Source organism: Leptopilina boulardi, unplaced genomic scaffold, assembly GCF_019393585.1.
Source record: "Leptopilina boulardi isolate dan_hultmark-lab unplaced genomic scaffold, ZJU_Lbou_2.1 LbouV2_202, whole genome shotgun sequence".
Taxonomy (NCBI): domain Eukaryota; kingdom Metazoa; phylum Arthropoda; class Insecta; order Hymenoptera; family Figitidae; genus Leptopilina; species Leptopilina boulardi.
The window spans coordinates 1714974-1731339 of NW_026137755.1; the positions used below are offsets into that span (position 1 = coordinate 1714974).

The 16366-nt window shown below is 30.4% G+C and overlaps 1 protein-coding gene across 1 annotated transcript; it reads left to right on the forward strand.

Annotated features, from left to right (window-relative positions):
- Positions 1-7460: 7460 nt before the first annotated feature.
- Positions 7461-14156, forward strand: LOC127278349 (nuclear receptor subfamily 2 group E member 1). Its single transcript, XM_051300045.1, has 4 exons — positions 7461-7791; positions 12142-12378; positions 12494-12789; positions 12911-14156. Exons 1-4 carry the CDS (start codon positions 7698-7700, stop codon positions 13580-13582), a joined length of 1299 nt encoding a protein of 432 aa, XP_051156002.1. The 5' UTR covers positions 7461-7697; the 3' UTR covers positions 13583-14156.
- Positions 14157-16366: the final 2210 nt, after the last annotated feature.

The window sequence follows — 16366 nt, forward strand, 5'->3', positions numbered from 1 at the left end:
AATGGAGCATTCCTTTTAATGATGGTCGCTCCCATTACTTTTCTATATTATAAATAACATCTATATTTAAAAAAATGACATCTTCTTTTACACATAAAATAAAATTAATTTTCACTTTGACTTTGATTTTTACTTACACTTTCACTTTCACTTTCAGTTTTCAGTGGAAAATTTCAGTAAAAATCAAAATAGAAGTGAAAATGAATTGAAGTGTCTGTGACTATTTCTTCAGTGACGCACACTGAAGAAAGAGAACTAGCAACAAAAATTACAGGTTATGTTTATATGTCGTTTTCAAAGAGTTCTTTATTATTCTTTTATTCTTTTCTTTATGTCGCGTCACTTATATTAAACTAATAATTATTTAATACAATAAATAAAGATATATTTTTGTTTAAGAAGATATATTTTTTTGATATAATTTTTTTATGATTGAAAATTGAATATATGAGTAACGTAACAAGTTCCCATGTGAATATAGGGGTGAAATCTTATTTGAAGGACCTTCTTCTTCGTTCTTGACGGAAAACAGTCTCTTGCTGATGGATCAAGTCCTTGTTAAAGATGAATGCGTAACTGGAGGCCGGATGTCTCCGCCCAGGATGGATACCTCAATGTAAGGTATTCCTTGAGAAGTTCGCTTCCCTTTTGAGCAAATTGAAAAGCATTCGGCTCTGATTTCTGATCTGTTAGCCGGTGCAGCTACTTGTCACATTTTTTAAGCGCACGCCTACTTCATATCTTGAGAGCAAACGAAGAGTTCGTTACGTATATTTTTATATATACATATATACAAAAATTTTAACCGACAGCCATCTAATTTTCATAACATTGAACATCCTTAAACGACTAACGGACATTTTTTAACGTCAAACGAATATATTAAATTTTTTTGATAGAACATATATTTTTTACTGAACATTTTCGACTAATTGAATTAGTTTATTCTATATGCTATTTATTTATTTTTAACTATAATTCTGGTGAGAATGTGGATAAATTTTTGCTTTTACAAAATTTAATTAAAGGAAAAAATTTATTATTCCAAAGGAAATATTTTTGTATATAATTTTTAAAACTAAATTGCTCTTTTTTTAAAATAAACGGACAAAATATGCTCAGTTTTCCATATGGACAGGAATAATAGGGTCAGTAAAATAAGCCATTTTCGAAGCTGATGGCCTTAAGAGAGAAGCTGATGCTAATCGCATGTCACCAGCATTGTCGTTAATTCGGATCTAGAATAAGAAGAAAGCATTAACTTATTTCTATATAGTTTTTCATATTTCTTGCAGGTATTTACGAAAGCCATCGTATACGCATATATATTTTGGTCCAGATAACATAAAAGATAAATTAATTTATTAAATTACTAAACTTAAAATTGCTTTTTCAATTCTAATCTTAATAAGATTTTACTCATTTTAAATTAGTAAAAAATAACTATATGATAGCAACCCCTTAAAATTTTAGTAGACGCAGCAGTCGGATGAAAGTCTGGACTATTTTACTTGCGATTAAAATAGAATAAAATCATATTGGTAAATCAATAAAATTATTTTTTTCTTATTTAACAATAAAATAAACTTTTTTTTAATAAACCTTTACGATAAAAGTGGAATTTCGGTAAAATGTTTTGTTAAAGAAAAAAAAAAGAAAAAAAACTGGTGAATTCTTGTAGTGTTTAAGTGTTTCGTATATATATTATAATCCGCTGGCGCTACCGGAGTGAGAAGCATAAGAAAAAAAAAGATTAGCTAAAACCGATACACAAGGCTCGTGCTTAAATATATATATATATATATATATATGAAAAACCAAAAACAGTTCGCAGGTAACCTTTCTTGTCTTTATTTGACTTTATCTTGCCTAACATCTACTCTATTGGAGGAACTTCTATTCTAGATATAATATAGTTCTATTTCATGGTAAAAGCCTTATGGTCGCGCTATTCTCCTGTTTGCACCTACTTGTTTTTACTGGTATATTCATTTTAATGAGGTTCCAAAATAGAATCTCCAAAAATCTTTTTGTTCCGTTTTTTTCATTTTTAGCCCTTTCTCACTTTTTTTTAGCCATCGCTTCTGAGAAACGTTTCAGTTACTTCACATTTACCCCAAAATAGGGGGTAATATGCAACTCTAAATTGGAGTATACAATTTAAATTAAATTTTTGTTGTGTATTGTATACATTCGTAAATTAAATTTTTTAGAAACAAAAAAAATAATGCCACTTTTACCCCCTCAAGTTTTCATTGGAAAAAAAAAAATAGAAAAGACGTGATTCGGAAAAAAGGGACAATAGAAAAGCGCGCGCGGTCTTTTTAGCTTTTTTGTCGAATATAGATTGTAATCTCAAAGGAAGATCTTGCAAAATTAGGTTGACATTTTTGTCGTGGAAGCGCCTTCTCGGCATTGGGATCATTGGAGCAAGGGGCCCACCGACAAATCGCGTTAATCCCATGGGCTATCATACGGTTCACTTCCTGAACACTATGAGGATTCAGCTTCGTCAAGCTCAAAATTCAAAATAAAGTCCATAACCGAAGAAAGTGAACGAATAGTTTGAAAAAAAAAGAAAAAAAGGACCAAATATAAGGACCACACCAAAAACTTGTCGTAATGGAGGATAAGCCCCGGTGCTTCCAAGTGACTTCCAACTCGAATTCTTTCTATATATTCTCTTTCAAAAATAAAAAAAAAAAAATCTTCAAAACCACCTTCTTGCAAATAATTTCACTTATTTTCTTATACATTAAAAACGGAAAAAAAAAATTATTCTTTAAAAAAGAGTAACAATTTCTCAAATGAATTGGAAATATTTTATTAAATATTTGCCAAAGCTGAAATCCTGCTTCTTCTTTTTTTTTTTATTATTAAAAATTCGACATTGATAAAACTCAAGTGCGTAAACTTCCCACATATTGAATATATGAGAGATGAGAGTTCTCAGGGGGTCGTAATTCACATATGGTGAAATGACGATGAACCTCACTCATCGAAAGTTCGTTCCCCTAGTATATAAAAATGATGAACACGCCAGGTAGATATAGTGTCATATACATATATATATATATATACACTCACTTCAATATAATGTTGAATAAAAACCATATGCTCATGTATTCCCATAACATTGTCATTAAATCGTATCGATATGCCTATTGGACAGTAATAAATTATCTCACATCATCATCAGCATCGTTAGCACCTGCGTATAAAAAGGCAGGTCCAGCATCATTATTATTTTTTAACTGCGATTCTATTTTTATTATGTATAGCACTGGGAAAAATGTAATTATATAATTTTCAACTATATGACTATAGTTTTTTTTTATTTGTAGAGTTAAAATTTCATATACAGTTTTAATAGCTTTACTAGTGCAAAAACTCAAAAATTTGCCAAAAACGACCTTCTGTCCCCCTAATTTCTACAATTTTCGACTTACAGTGTTAAAAAAATTCCAAATTAACACACAAAATTAAAAGGCATTAAAATAAGCTGCAACGCTTATTATTTTAATCCAATTTTGCTTATTTTAATACCAAAATGGATTAAAATAAGCAAAATGCTTAAGCTTATTATTTTAATCCAATTTTGCTTATTTTAATCCATTTTGGTATTAAAATAAGCAAAATTGGATTAAAATAATAAGCGTTGCAGCTTATTTTAATGCCTTTTAATTTTCTGTGAATTAAATATTAAAAATTTAAAAAATTAATTAAATTAAAAATAATTATAAGAAAATATAAAAAAATAAAATGAATTTTCAATAATATACCTTTTTGACATTCTGTGACAATTTCCGAAAAATCTTCACGATTATAATAATCAAATTGTGGCACACTCCAATAAGGACTTCCGCTTTTCAAAGCATTTGCCCTAAAATAACATTATCATTTACTTCTATGAAACAGATTTGTCATTCTTATAACTATTGGAATTGAAATAAATCCATTCACTATACAGGGTGTGAAATATCAATTTTTGTTAAAATTTCCATTGAATTCAATTAAATTTACACGAAGAAAATAATTAAAAATTAAATAATCAAAAAAAGGCATGAAATTAAAATCCCCTAAAATTGAGAATATATATACTGAAGAAAAAAATGAAAAATTAAATTTTTGATTATTAAATGATAATTTGTGGGACACTCTGTATATTATAGGTGCACATATGCGCGCCCATTCTCGTATATATATATGTGGAAGTACATTCAAAATATATAAATCCCCTATTCGAACAACTATTTTGATTTCTGAGTCCCATTACAGCCGTTTAGCCGCATTTGCCTTCTTGACAAAGCGACTCATATCTGTTGTTGTTCGGCTTTACAAATGGAAGCCTTATTCTGGAAAAGCTGCTGGGACCACATATATACTACTAGACACAAATGGTGACCTTAGTTGCGGATACTCTCCCAGATCCTAAGATTTTTTTTTCCGAATTAGATGTTTTCTCAGAATTTACAAAAACCTTCATAATGAAAAAGAAGGGTGAATTTTTTTTTTTTTTACAAAAATACGTAGAAAAATGTAAGAACCACTCTTATCAAAGCAAAAGAAAAAAAATTCTCGATCAGATAAAAATCATTTCACATTGAGAGGAAATTTTTCTGATTTCCTGAAATTATATTCAATTTTTTAGTAATATCCTCTCAAAAGAAGAATACGTATTCCAATTATTAACTGTGAAAAAATTATGTTAGTAATATTTAGTATCTTTTCAATTGAAGAAGATATTCTTTTAAGAGGACATCCTCTCAAACGAAGAGGATATTCTTTGAATAACGTATAAAAAATCTAAAGTTGTATTAAAAACGTTTTTTATAATTTTTTTTTTGTATATTATAAGACCAATTAACAGTTGTATTTCTTGTATAAATGAAACACTTTAGCTTTTTTTTTCAAAACGTGTGCGGCTAAAAATTGAATTTCTTTTTTGGAAAATTTTCTATAAATGAAGGCATCAAACCAGCCGACGTGGATTATTATATATATTGCCTCTAGCGTATATATATATATATATATATATATATATATATATATATGTATATAATGGCTTTGTTAACATGCGCGATGATTGAGTCGGTGAAGCACAGATTTTTCGGCAAGTTACGTGTGTATATGCGGATAAGCTTCTCAACATATTGCACCAAAGCCAAAAACGGTGCCATTACGGTCCAACGATCTCGAGAGTATATATTTAGAGGAAAAAGAGAAAGAGGATCGAATTCTCTCTTATATATATTTTCTTTTGTAAATTGCCGCGCGTTACGAGGAAAAAGATATATCATCAAAAAAGAAGAAGAAGAAGAAAAAAGTGTCTTGTAAAAATTTGTTTGTTTAAAATCAATTAATTTTTTTTGAAAAATTTGTTTTAAAACTTCTGTAAATGTAAATTTTTAGGTTGTCGTACTGAGAGGTTATAAAGCTAATGAAGCTAATTCATCCCTTATCGTAAAAGTTACCCCTTGATTTTTATGTTTACTTATGTGCTTACTACTCATTTATTTACACATACATGCGCATTTTACGCATATGTGTGTGTTAAAAGAGCGTTTATGTATAAACATGCACAAATATATATCTAGATATTTATGTATATATAAAAGAAAATGGATCTGATTTTGATTCGTGTATACGAAAGAAGTGCACTGAGCGTGAGGGGATCAAACATCAGATAATTCAAGATGGAGTCAGAGAGTCAGTAGTGTATGCATCTGCCCACATGGGATCTATCGCCGTGCGCCATTGTATACTAAACCATTTCTAGCGCTCTCAGTTCCATTCAATATTGGTCCACATACAGCATCCTATATGGCTTAGAAGATATTGCTAAAATCCTCAGCTTTTACCTGAGAATGTCCGTACATTATAACGGGCCAATGAACTTCAACATCATTTCGAATGGCTCAATCTAGAGTATAACTATTATGTATGTTTATATATTGTTATATATCTTAAAGGCATATTCACAAGAAACATTTATCTATATTAAAATATTATATGTGTACGACCACCTCCGTGAAAAAGGGGAAATTTCACGTTTCTTCAATATCTTATTGTTATGCGTTGCGGTTCAAAATTTAGGCATTCTTTCAACTTGTTTCTTTCAATTTTTTTATAAATATAGAATCTTTCTATAATATAAAAGAAGAGTGAGAAGGTATTAGAAAAGAGAGGAAACAGTAAAAAAAATATAGAAAGGAAAATAATTAAAAAGAGAAATACGGTTAAAATGAAAATTTATATCGCATATGTACGTTGGCTAAGTGGTAGCGTTTCCGTTATGGTCGAGAGTTCGATTCCTACCGTTTGTAAAATTTTTCCTCTTTATATTTCGAATTTGTAAAAATTGCATTTAATTTTAAATATTAGAGTTAAAATTTGTTTATTATTAATCCGAAAAAAGTAGCGAATCTGATTAAAAATAAATGTAATATAGAGCTAAGTATAACTGATGAGAAACTACCCTCACAGTACCAGATATTTAAGGATATCCCTGGGACATCTTAGGGATATCTATTTGATTCCAGCGGTTTGATCATCCCTAGGATATCCTGGGGATGTCATCTGGATATCCTTAAATATCCGGCGCTGTGAGGGTAAAAATTAGTTCAAAAACACAAAAAATTATCAAAAAAAAGAATCCCTTAACATTTTGCAATTTTTTGATCTGCAAAGATTTTTTTTTACTTGATTAGATTAAAAAAATAAAAAATATAACAAACCTTAAATACATGATGGTCGCGTCAACAGAAAAATTTTGAAAAAGGATTTCCGACGAGAAAAAAAAATCCTTTTTTTACACTTAAAAGGAGTCTAAAAGAGATTTTGGCAAGATATGATCATAAATATGAAAAAGATACGAAAACCAGCTTGAACTTGTCAAAACCAGAGAAATCGCATTTTCAATTATAAATAAAGTATAACAGTAAAGTTTTTTTTTTGCGGTTTACTTGGGAGATGGTATCGGGTCATAAGCAGGCATAAGGGCAATTCATTATACAGGCAAATCTTCACAAAGCTTTTAGCAGGAGTTGTAGTCGAATTAGCCTTGGTGGTGACAGTGGCGCGCGCACAATACCAACTTCATGTGTATAGCTTCAAATGTTGGTGGGGTTGATGTACTGCCTTCACAATTTCTTTTTCTCTCTCTCTCTCTCTTTCTTTTTTTTGTTACTATCCCTAAAAGATGAATGGAGAATAGTGCTCGAAAGCTAGTCACGCGGTAAAAATGTCTATGTGTGACTATCACTTATAGAATATAAGGTTTTGACTGAGTGTTGTTGTCGTCGTTCTTCGCTTACAGCATCGACGCAAAATCAACCCCTCCAAATCGAGGGGTGGCCCTAAACACATTAGGATGGTTACGCCCTTTTTCATAGGGAAAGGGAACTCTTATAACCAATCCGATGAGGGACCAATTTCAAAAGCAAGATCAAAACTCAGACCCTTCGAAAAAGTCTCAGTACCGTTGATGATGATAGTCAGAATTCATTCAAGAGTTTAGAACAAGAGAGAGTGCAACGATTGATTGTAGATTCTCTATTATTTTTATTTTTATTTTTTCTTACAAGAAAATTAACATTAAATGTTTCGCGTTTTTAGTCTTTAAACAAAAAAGGCAACAAAAAATTATATATATATTTTTTTTTCCCATAATAAAAGTGACAGTGAAAGGTGTTTTAATGAAGAAAATACGAATTTTGGACAAAATGCAGGCGCAGGAGGCATCGTTGACACATGTCTCTGTTAGCACGCAAAAAATGCAACCCTCATCAAGTGAGTTTTTTTTTGTTGTAAACAAAAAAATTATTTTTTTCCCTTCATTTAAATTGTTTTTCATTATAAAAAATGTATTAGTTTAAAAAAAATTATATACTTTGAAATATGGAAGAAAAATTTTGATTTACTTTTATAATGAGATTTTCACCACCCGCGGTGTTTAAGTCTAGACTAATGCAATTATAGAATATATATATATTTTACTGGTGCATTAGAGAATGGGAATTCCCAATGGTAATTGACAATTTAAAATCAAAGCAAAATATGTAATGTATACCACAATTGCGTAATGTTTATTTTCTCTTTTACTTTAATGCAAAAATTTTATAAAATTTTTGTTTTTTGATTTTAATTATTTTTCACATATAGTATTACATTTCAATAGATATTAATATTAAAAATTTGATTAAATTTCTGATTGTGATTAAATTTTAATTAAAAAATGTAAAAAGTACTCCACTAATTCAAAATTAGTAGGAATTTCCACTAATCATAGTAAATTATTTACTATTTGATTTAGTAGTTGTATTTTTTATTTATCAAAATTTTTGTGAAAAATAACTAAAAATTAGAAGAAATTTTAATTAAATTTTTTTTTAGTAAATTATTACTATTTAATTCCTTATTTATAATTTTTTTCTCTAACAAAATTTTAGGGAAATTAACTAAAATTTAGTACAAATTGTGACTAATTTGCATTATTGAAGGACCTTTTCATTAATCAAAATTTAGAGCTTCAAAATGAACAATTTTGTAACTTCTTAACATTAAAAATGTAAAATTTACTTTAATACATATTTTATTGTATGCGTAATTGATAAAAAAAAAAATGATATCCCTTTTTTATTGAGAAGAAATCGTCGTCCCCTTTTGTATTACCTTTACCTGTGGAGGTCATGCGATAGCCCCAATTTCATCTCGTGTGAAACAAAGAGCATGTGGCATTTAAACGACAGAAGAGTATATATATATATACATAGTCGGTGAATTTGTACGCGATAGAATTCACCCCCGCATATATATAGTAAGGCGGTCATCCATGAGAAAGTGTCGACAGATGTTTGAAATAATAGAATGTGGCACGAATCACCGTGAGCACACCAACAGGTTGTATATTAGTGGGATGCCCTCTCCAATAAATGAACAAACGTCATTTGGCTACGAATCACTGCTTTTTATAAAAATTAAAATCAAATATTTTATATATGATACAAAATTCCATCCCTATAAAAAATCATTTTTATATCTGCGGATTCGATTTATTTTGATAAAAACTCTCCTCTCAATTTGAGAGGAAATCATTTATGATTTTAAATCCTTGGAACGTATTCCACTGTCGTTCCTAGGATTTAATATCCTCTTCTTCTCTATTTTTTTTTACAAATTCTTCTTCTTTTGCAAATAAAAATTGTCGTTAATCGAAAACCTCTTAAATTATAAAAGAAAAACAGAAATTCTTTTAAAATAAGAAGAAATTTTTTCACTTTGTTATGAGTGAAGCAAAATAATTACTCCCAACTCATTATGAGATCGATATACAGAATAAAATTACGTTATATATCATCGCACGCATTATTTCTACCCTTGTATAGCAGGTTATTATCGATGAGAACATCTGACGTGTGTATATTAAAAAAAAAAAAACGAGAAACAACCCTCTAACCAGCGTATCATTGAGAAATATATTTCAAATATATAAACGTAGTTTATATTGAACGATGAGTATTTTTTTTCCTCTATAAGCACATGTCGCAAAATTCCCATGCTCTGCATTCATCCCTCTGCTTAAATATCGATAATTCCACCCTTAACTAATTAGAAGGTGACATATATCACCTTCATATATATGAGTATATACTTTTAATTAATCAAAAAAAAAATTTCTAACAATTGATAATGTAGTATATTTTTCTAAATAATTTTTTTTCTATAAATAGTTTATTATAAAATGTATTCTTATTTTAAGAGTATTCCTATACCTGAAGATCTATATTTGTTTTACGTTCTTCAATATAAATTTTTAATTTCGAAGGTAAAGCATTTTTTCGTCAACTTAAATTCTCTTTATAATCTTTATTATAAATAATAAGAGGATTCGAGTCAAGTGCATTATTTTTATTATATTAAGTAGCTTCTACTTTAGTCATATCAGAAGTTGCAAAAAAAAAATTAAAGTTCAATGTAACACATTGTCAAGTTAATTTTAAGGATATATATTATTTTTTTGCAATCCTATAATTTTATTATCATTTTACACCGCTTTAACTTTAATGAGAATTTAAATGAATTATATTCGATGAGGTTACTTACCCTGTATATATATATATATAAAAAATATATATATTGAATGGCATTTTATATGAAAAATGCTATAAGCAATGAAAACGCAACTTGCATAAAAAAGTAGAGAAAAAGTTATCGAATGATAGGGTAAGTGCAAGCTCACCCTTCACATAGAAAGCAAAGTATGGGAAAGTTATCGATATTTAGCAAGACGACACAAGGTCTCGACACGCAAACCCGGCAACTCAATCAAAATTGCATTTGGCAATGTAATATATATATACGAAACTGGCACAGGCGTGTCGCGCACATTTATAATATAAGCGCAATGAAAAGTACATTTTTTATATCATACATTTTCATATAGAAAATAATTCGCATATATATTTGCGCCTAAATACACTCTTCTCTTTTCGTATCAGAAAAAAAAAGTTTTATTTTTTCACAAAAATTAATAATGTATGTACAAGAAAAAGCTGACAATATATTTCCAAAGGAAAAGTTCAATTTTGAATTTATTTTCAGTTGCACATTATTAATTTTAACGAGGGGTAGTATATATGAAGAACCGGATGTGATTCACACGAAGGGGGTTTAGACGACTTCTTTTCCATATCCGGTATTATAGTGACAAGTTCGAAAAGCTTTTTGTTTCTGAAAAAATTGCCGCTAATGAGATTGACATGTAACTTGACCTAAAAATTGTAATTAATTACCGACACACGTATATGTAAATATATGGTATATATTTATAAGTCGAAAGTTATTATTTCCGAATGATATATATATATAATTAAAAATACGACTAATTCTCAATTTTTTGCAATATTAAAATTATAGAGTAGACAAGAATTTTTGTTTATTTAAAACTCCAAAAGGGGAATATTCAAACTCTGACATTTTTATATCCGATGCTAAATTACGAGATTCGAGAATTATTGTTCTTTACTTTTCAGCAGGTAACAATTTTAGTTTACCTATCTATTTCCCATAATAAGTGATCATCCGTTATTTTTGCAAAGGCTTAAAACGATTTTTCTCACGCCATTTATTTGGATAATTTGTCCAGTTGTAATAATACCAGTCAATTTTTTTTCACAAAAGAAATATATATCTAGAAAATTTAACAGAGAAAAAAAATGTGACTACAGCTTTTAATATGACATATTTTCGAATACATTTATTTATTCACACCCGCAAACGTTCTCTCAGCTGTCAACAGAATCGAAAAGTCCGTGTCGTTCTCCTAAATGGTTCTCTCACTATATATATACTCCTCCATTGTCGTGGTCGCACGTCCAACAAAAATGCAGATATATTTTGAATACGAATCCGTTTACTAGGGAAAACACGGATTTAAAAAATGAATTCAATGGATCGATTTGTCGTCGTATATAGTCGTCAAGTTGTCTTCATCATCATCATCATCTTTAAAAAAGCGTTTCTTTCTTGTACCTGTTGTGTTGCTGATGCTGTGAACTATGCCATCATCCAAGCAACGTGGGACTTATAATACTCGGCAGGTCGTCGGTGTTATAAATAGGGTCCAACTCCTTGTCGCGAACTCCGCCCACGTCATTCAAACCAAGCCAGTTGATGAAAACGTGAATGGTACCCTGAATAGACCGGATGTGGCTGCTGCATTCACCGTCTAAATGAACAACCAGAAACACGACACTTGATCGTATCGCGATCTACCAATCGATTCTTTCAACTTCTTTATTCTCTTTATAGACGCGAAGCATACTTTTTCCCTTGATGCGGATAAATACTTCTAAAGCATCTAAAAAATACGTATACCTTTTTGACGAACATATCATATCTTTATGATACCACTTTCATCATAATTCCAATATGATTATTACAACAATCATAAATTCTTGACAACAATTTTGAAAGATAACAAAAGGAGCTTGGTACAACAAACTAGTCAGCGACTTTTTCTTCGACATTATATATGAAACACAAAGAAAAGGAAGGAAGGGATTTTGGGTTCTTTATTGTTAAGAATTTCTAAATTCTCAAAACAAAATTTAATAAACAACATTTTTCTTGCTGTTTCAGGTCGCATTTTGTATGACATTCCATGTAAGGTGTGCCGTGATCATTCATCAGGGAAGCATTATGGAATATTTGCCTGCGATGGTTGCGCTGGATTTTTCAAGAGATCAATCCGTCGCTCACGTCAATATCATTGTAAAGCAAAAGCCGAAGGTGGTTGCACTGTTGATAAAACACATCGGAATCAATGTCGCGCTTGTCGTTTATCAAAATGCATACAAGCTGGAATGAACAAAGATGGTAAATTTACAAGTTTCTTTATTACAACCAATTTTATCAATCCGATTCTGATAGTTTGTTAAATCCAATCAGTATAACATGTCCAATTTAGTAATAAGGTTTCTGATTTTTATAGCCGTTCAACACGAGAGAGGTCCACGAAATTCGACACTTCGAAGGCAAATGGCGATGTATTTAAAGGAACCGGAAGTGATAAATACTTTGGTACCACCAACACCAGCAGCAGCTGCGGCCGCTGCAGCAGCATTGGATCTCGCACTTCCTAAATCTCCACTCGATCACAGGATTCAACCTCCAATTGCTCCTCCTGGTGCCGCACCACATCATCATCACCATCACCATCATCATCATCGTCATCCTCATTCAATGCCACATCCAATTTATGCCCACGCCAGCATCAACATGTGTAAAGTAAGTAAACTAATTCCTTTATTTAAAATTCAAACTATGTATGTATTTAAAATGCAGTTTAAGAATCATTTTAAGAATCATTTAAGGAAAAGAATACCAACTAACGGAAATAAATTTACAGATACCAATGACACCACCAGGAATACCAATAATGCCGGCAATAACACCCGAACCAGTTTGCGAACAAGCGGCACAAATACTCTTTATTAATGTTCGTTGGGCACGTGATTTAACATCAGGTTCGGGTTTATCAATAGACGATCAACTAACACTACTCGAAGCATCGTGGCGTGAATTATTTTTATTAACAGCCGCACAAATATTACCAAATTTAGATCCAACACCACTACTTCCACCAAGATCACAAAGTCTATCGTTAGCATTTCAAGTAAATCGATTTCGTGAGACACTATTAAGTTTTCATGCAATGAATTTAAGTGCCCATGAATATGCATGCATTAAAGCAATAGTTCTATTTAAAGCCGGTCTTGATTGTGAAGCATTACCAAGTAGTCCAAGTAGTAATGGATCATCATCGCCAAATAATAGTGGTTCATTTGGTAAATTACGTGATCCAGCAACAGTGGCAAGATTACGTGATAATTTTCAATTGGCATTGGGTCATCAATTAAGTACAATTGCCTATGGGACATTAAGATTTGGTAAAATTTTATTATTATTGCCAACACTTAAATGTATAACACCAGGAACAATAGAGGAACTATTTTTTAGACGTACAATTGGTGTTATTCCAATGGAGAGAATTATTTGCGACATGTACAAGTCACCTTAAATTTTTTTTTTCTCAATAATTGTTAAAAAATTAACTGTTTTTTTTGGCAATATTTTCGTTTAACGATAAACATATATATATATAAATAGTTTCCCAATAATTATAAAACATAAATGTACATAAAGAAAATCTGTGATATAAACCATATCACGATAAATTAGAATAGTAAAACATTTTTAGAGAATATTTTTTTATAAATGCATTAAAATCCAAAATTGTGCACCAAGTGTACTAGGATGCAATAAATTAAAAAAAAACAAAAACCACAAATGTACCTAAAATACTCGCCCGTGTACTAGCGATGATATTAAACGAGAACTTAAAAAATGTGACAAATTATGTCAACGATTAAGAACATTAAAAATTCTATTGTTAAACAAATTTATTTTGTTTTCGAATGTCACAATATATAATAAAATCCGAAATACATGGTACAAGACTGCGTATTCTATGATTGATAGAAAAAAAATCATGTAAATAAATATTCTATTGTAAATATATATTTGAGGAAAAGTGTATAAAAATGTCACGTGTGTATAGAAAATTTAAGATTTTTTAAAATTCGTTCGTATTTTATCTGCAAACATAGTTGCAATAATTTCTTTTTTTTAGTTTATGTTGTACATTATTAATATAAACATACACTCGCTGCGTTTTAATATTATAAAAGTTATGTAGACAATTCATATATGCCAAAAAAGTATATAATTAATAAAGATGTTACAACTTATAAACAATTTTCGTTATTTCGTCTTTTCTAAACTACAGAAAACTTTTTTCCTTTTCTACTGAATTCCATGAAGATTATTTCTTTTTCAAAGAAAAAAATTTGTCTTTTCAAAGCTGCAAAATTTTCTTCTATGTCTTTTCTGAAATGCAAAATTTTTCATTACCTGCAATTATTATACAAGAAATTAAGGTTATTTAATATAGATTTCGCTCTAATAATAAAAACAAACGGTAAATATCTAATTTAAAGGCTTAATTGACAATTTTCCGCCGTATTTGACACGCACAGTAAAAGTCCATATGAATGACGTGAGAATTGACAATATATCCAATGAAACCGATATAATATTCACACAACGAGCAAGTGTGCAACACTATAAAAAAAATTTTTACAAGTGACTCTCTGATTTCGCATGACTGAACGCGATAGGAACTGATGTTGGCACTTGTGAATACAAAAAAAAAGCATGTAAGCGCTTCAAGGGACTTGGGTTTGTTTATACCCCTATGATAAACGTATTTTCTTCTCTCACATTATTTTTAAAGTACATATAACACTTTCGAATTATTTATTCAGATTCAAATTGAAATTTTTAACTTTTAACTATATATATTTAATAATCTATCAGAGATGTTTTGAATATTATCAAGTTAGTATATATATTTTTTCGAAAAGGGATTTCTTTTGAATTTTTGAGAATGGACTAATCCGCCCCAGCGAGTATTAATGTATAAGAAAAGGACCGTGGCAGTACAATTCTTCAGAATAGATCTTATACTATTCAAGCGTAATGTACTGACAAATTACTCAGGTAAACAATCCACCCCGAAGATGTTTTCATAGGCATAAAGTAACTTCTGAGGTTTTATTTCATATTCGATAAATATAACATATTAGTTGCACCATAATTGCAAAAATATGTAACAAAAAAAGAAACATTTTCTTAATATACAAAAATCTGTTATAATATCGAATTTTTTATATTTCCCCGTGCAAAAATTCGGCAACCTGGTCCTGACCTAGTTGAAGCAAGGAATCCGACCGGGGCCAAACCAGGTTCTGGTCGGGCCCCGGTTTTAATCGGCCCTTTCAAAATTTCTACCTTTTATTCAATCTCAAGTGAATTTAATGTTAAAACTTTATGTGATTTATTGCAAAATTAATTTCTTTCTATATAGACAAAAGTTTGAGGAGAGGTTTTTAAATATATATAAAAGAAAGTAAAATTTACTATACTTAGTATGCGAATAAATCGCTGCTTGCAATTAGCATCTCGATTTAATAAAGCACTTGAGTACACTAGCCGTATGCTAGCAGTTTGCATTTTGCCTCTCGTTCCCCATCTCCACCAAAATGCTGGTGGGCTATCTGAAGAGGACGCGTAACTCTTGGCAGTAAAGTAATACACTGTAGCGTTTCCGGACGAGTGAATAATAATCCTTGGCCTCCTCATATCCACTACTACATATACATAAATAAATTCACAGTATATATATACAGTAATACTGTATTGAATGTATTTAAGGGCGTCGCGTCACAACGACAACAAATTGAAAACAACAACGGCAAATCAAGCGCAATGGCGTACAACACACACACACATATATATATATACCACCATCCGGTAGTAGCGGGACGAGGAAATTTCCTATTGTAACAACATTGTGCGACATTATTTCCTCTACGAGAATTCCTCTGCTTACAAATAAAAGTGTAGCAATGCTTATAGGTACTTGCGCGCACTTATAAAGTATGAAAGTAGAGAAATCGACAAGTGGTTCCCACCGTGCCACGAGGGCGCACCTTGTCACCCCGAATCACTATATACGTATACTTATATATATATATATATATATATTATTCCATTGCATATTATAAAAAAATTTTCTCCAGACTTACTTCTAATTATACCTATACATATTCTTGTGTTCTTTGCATATGTGACAATTATATAGCATTATGGTCTCATTATTTTGATTCGTCCAGTGCAGAAATTCGCCAACCTGGCCCTGATCTGGTTGAAACAGGGAACCCGAAAGGGGCCAAACCAGGCT

Coding starts and splice junctions, on each gene's coding strand:
- LOC127278349 (XM_051300045.1), top strand. CDS start 7,698: ATGAAGAAAATACGAATTTTGGACAAAATGCAGGCGCAGGAGGCATCG. Junction 12,379..12,493: donor AGCTGGAATGAACAAAGATG/GTAAATTTACAA, acceptor TGATTTTTATAG/CCGTTCAACACGAGAGAGGT. Junction 12,790..12,910: donor CCAGCATCAACATGTGTAAA/GTAAGTAAACTA, acceptor ATAAATTTACAG/ATACCAATGACACCACCAGG.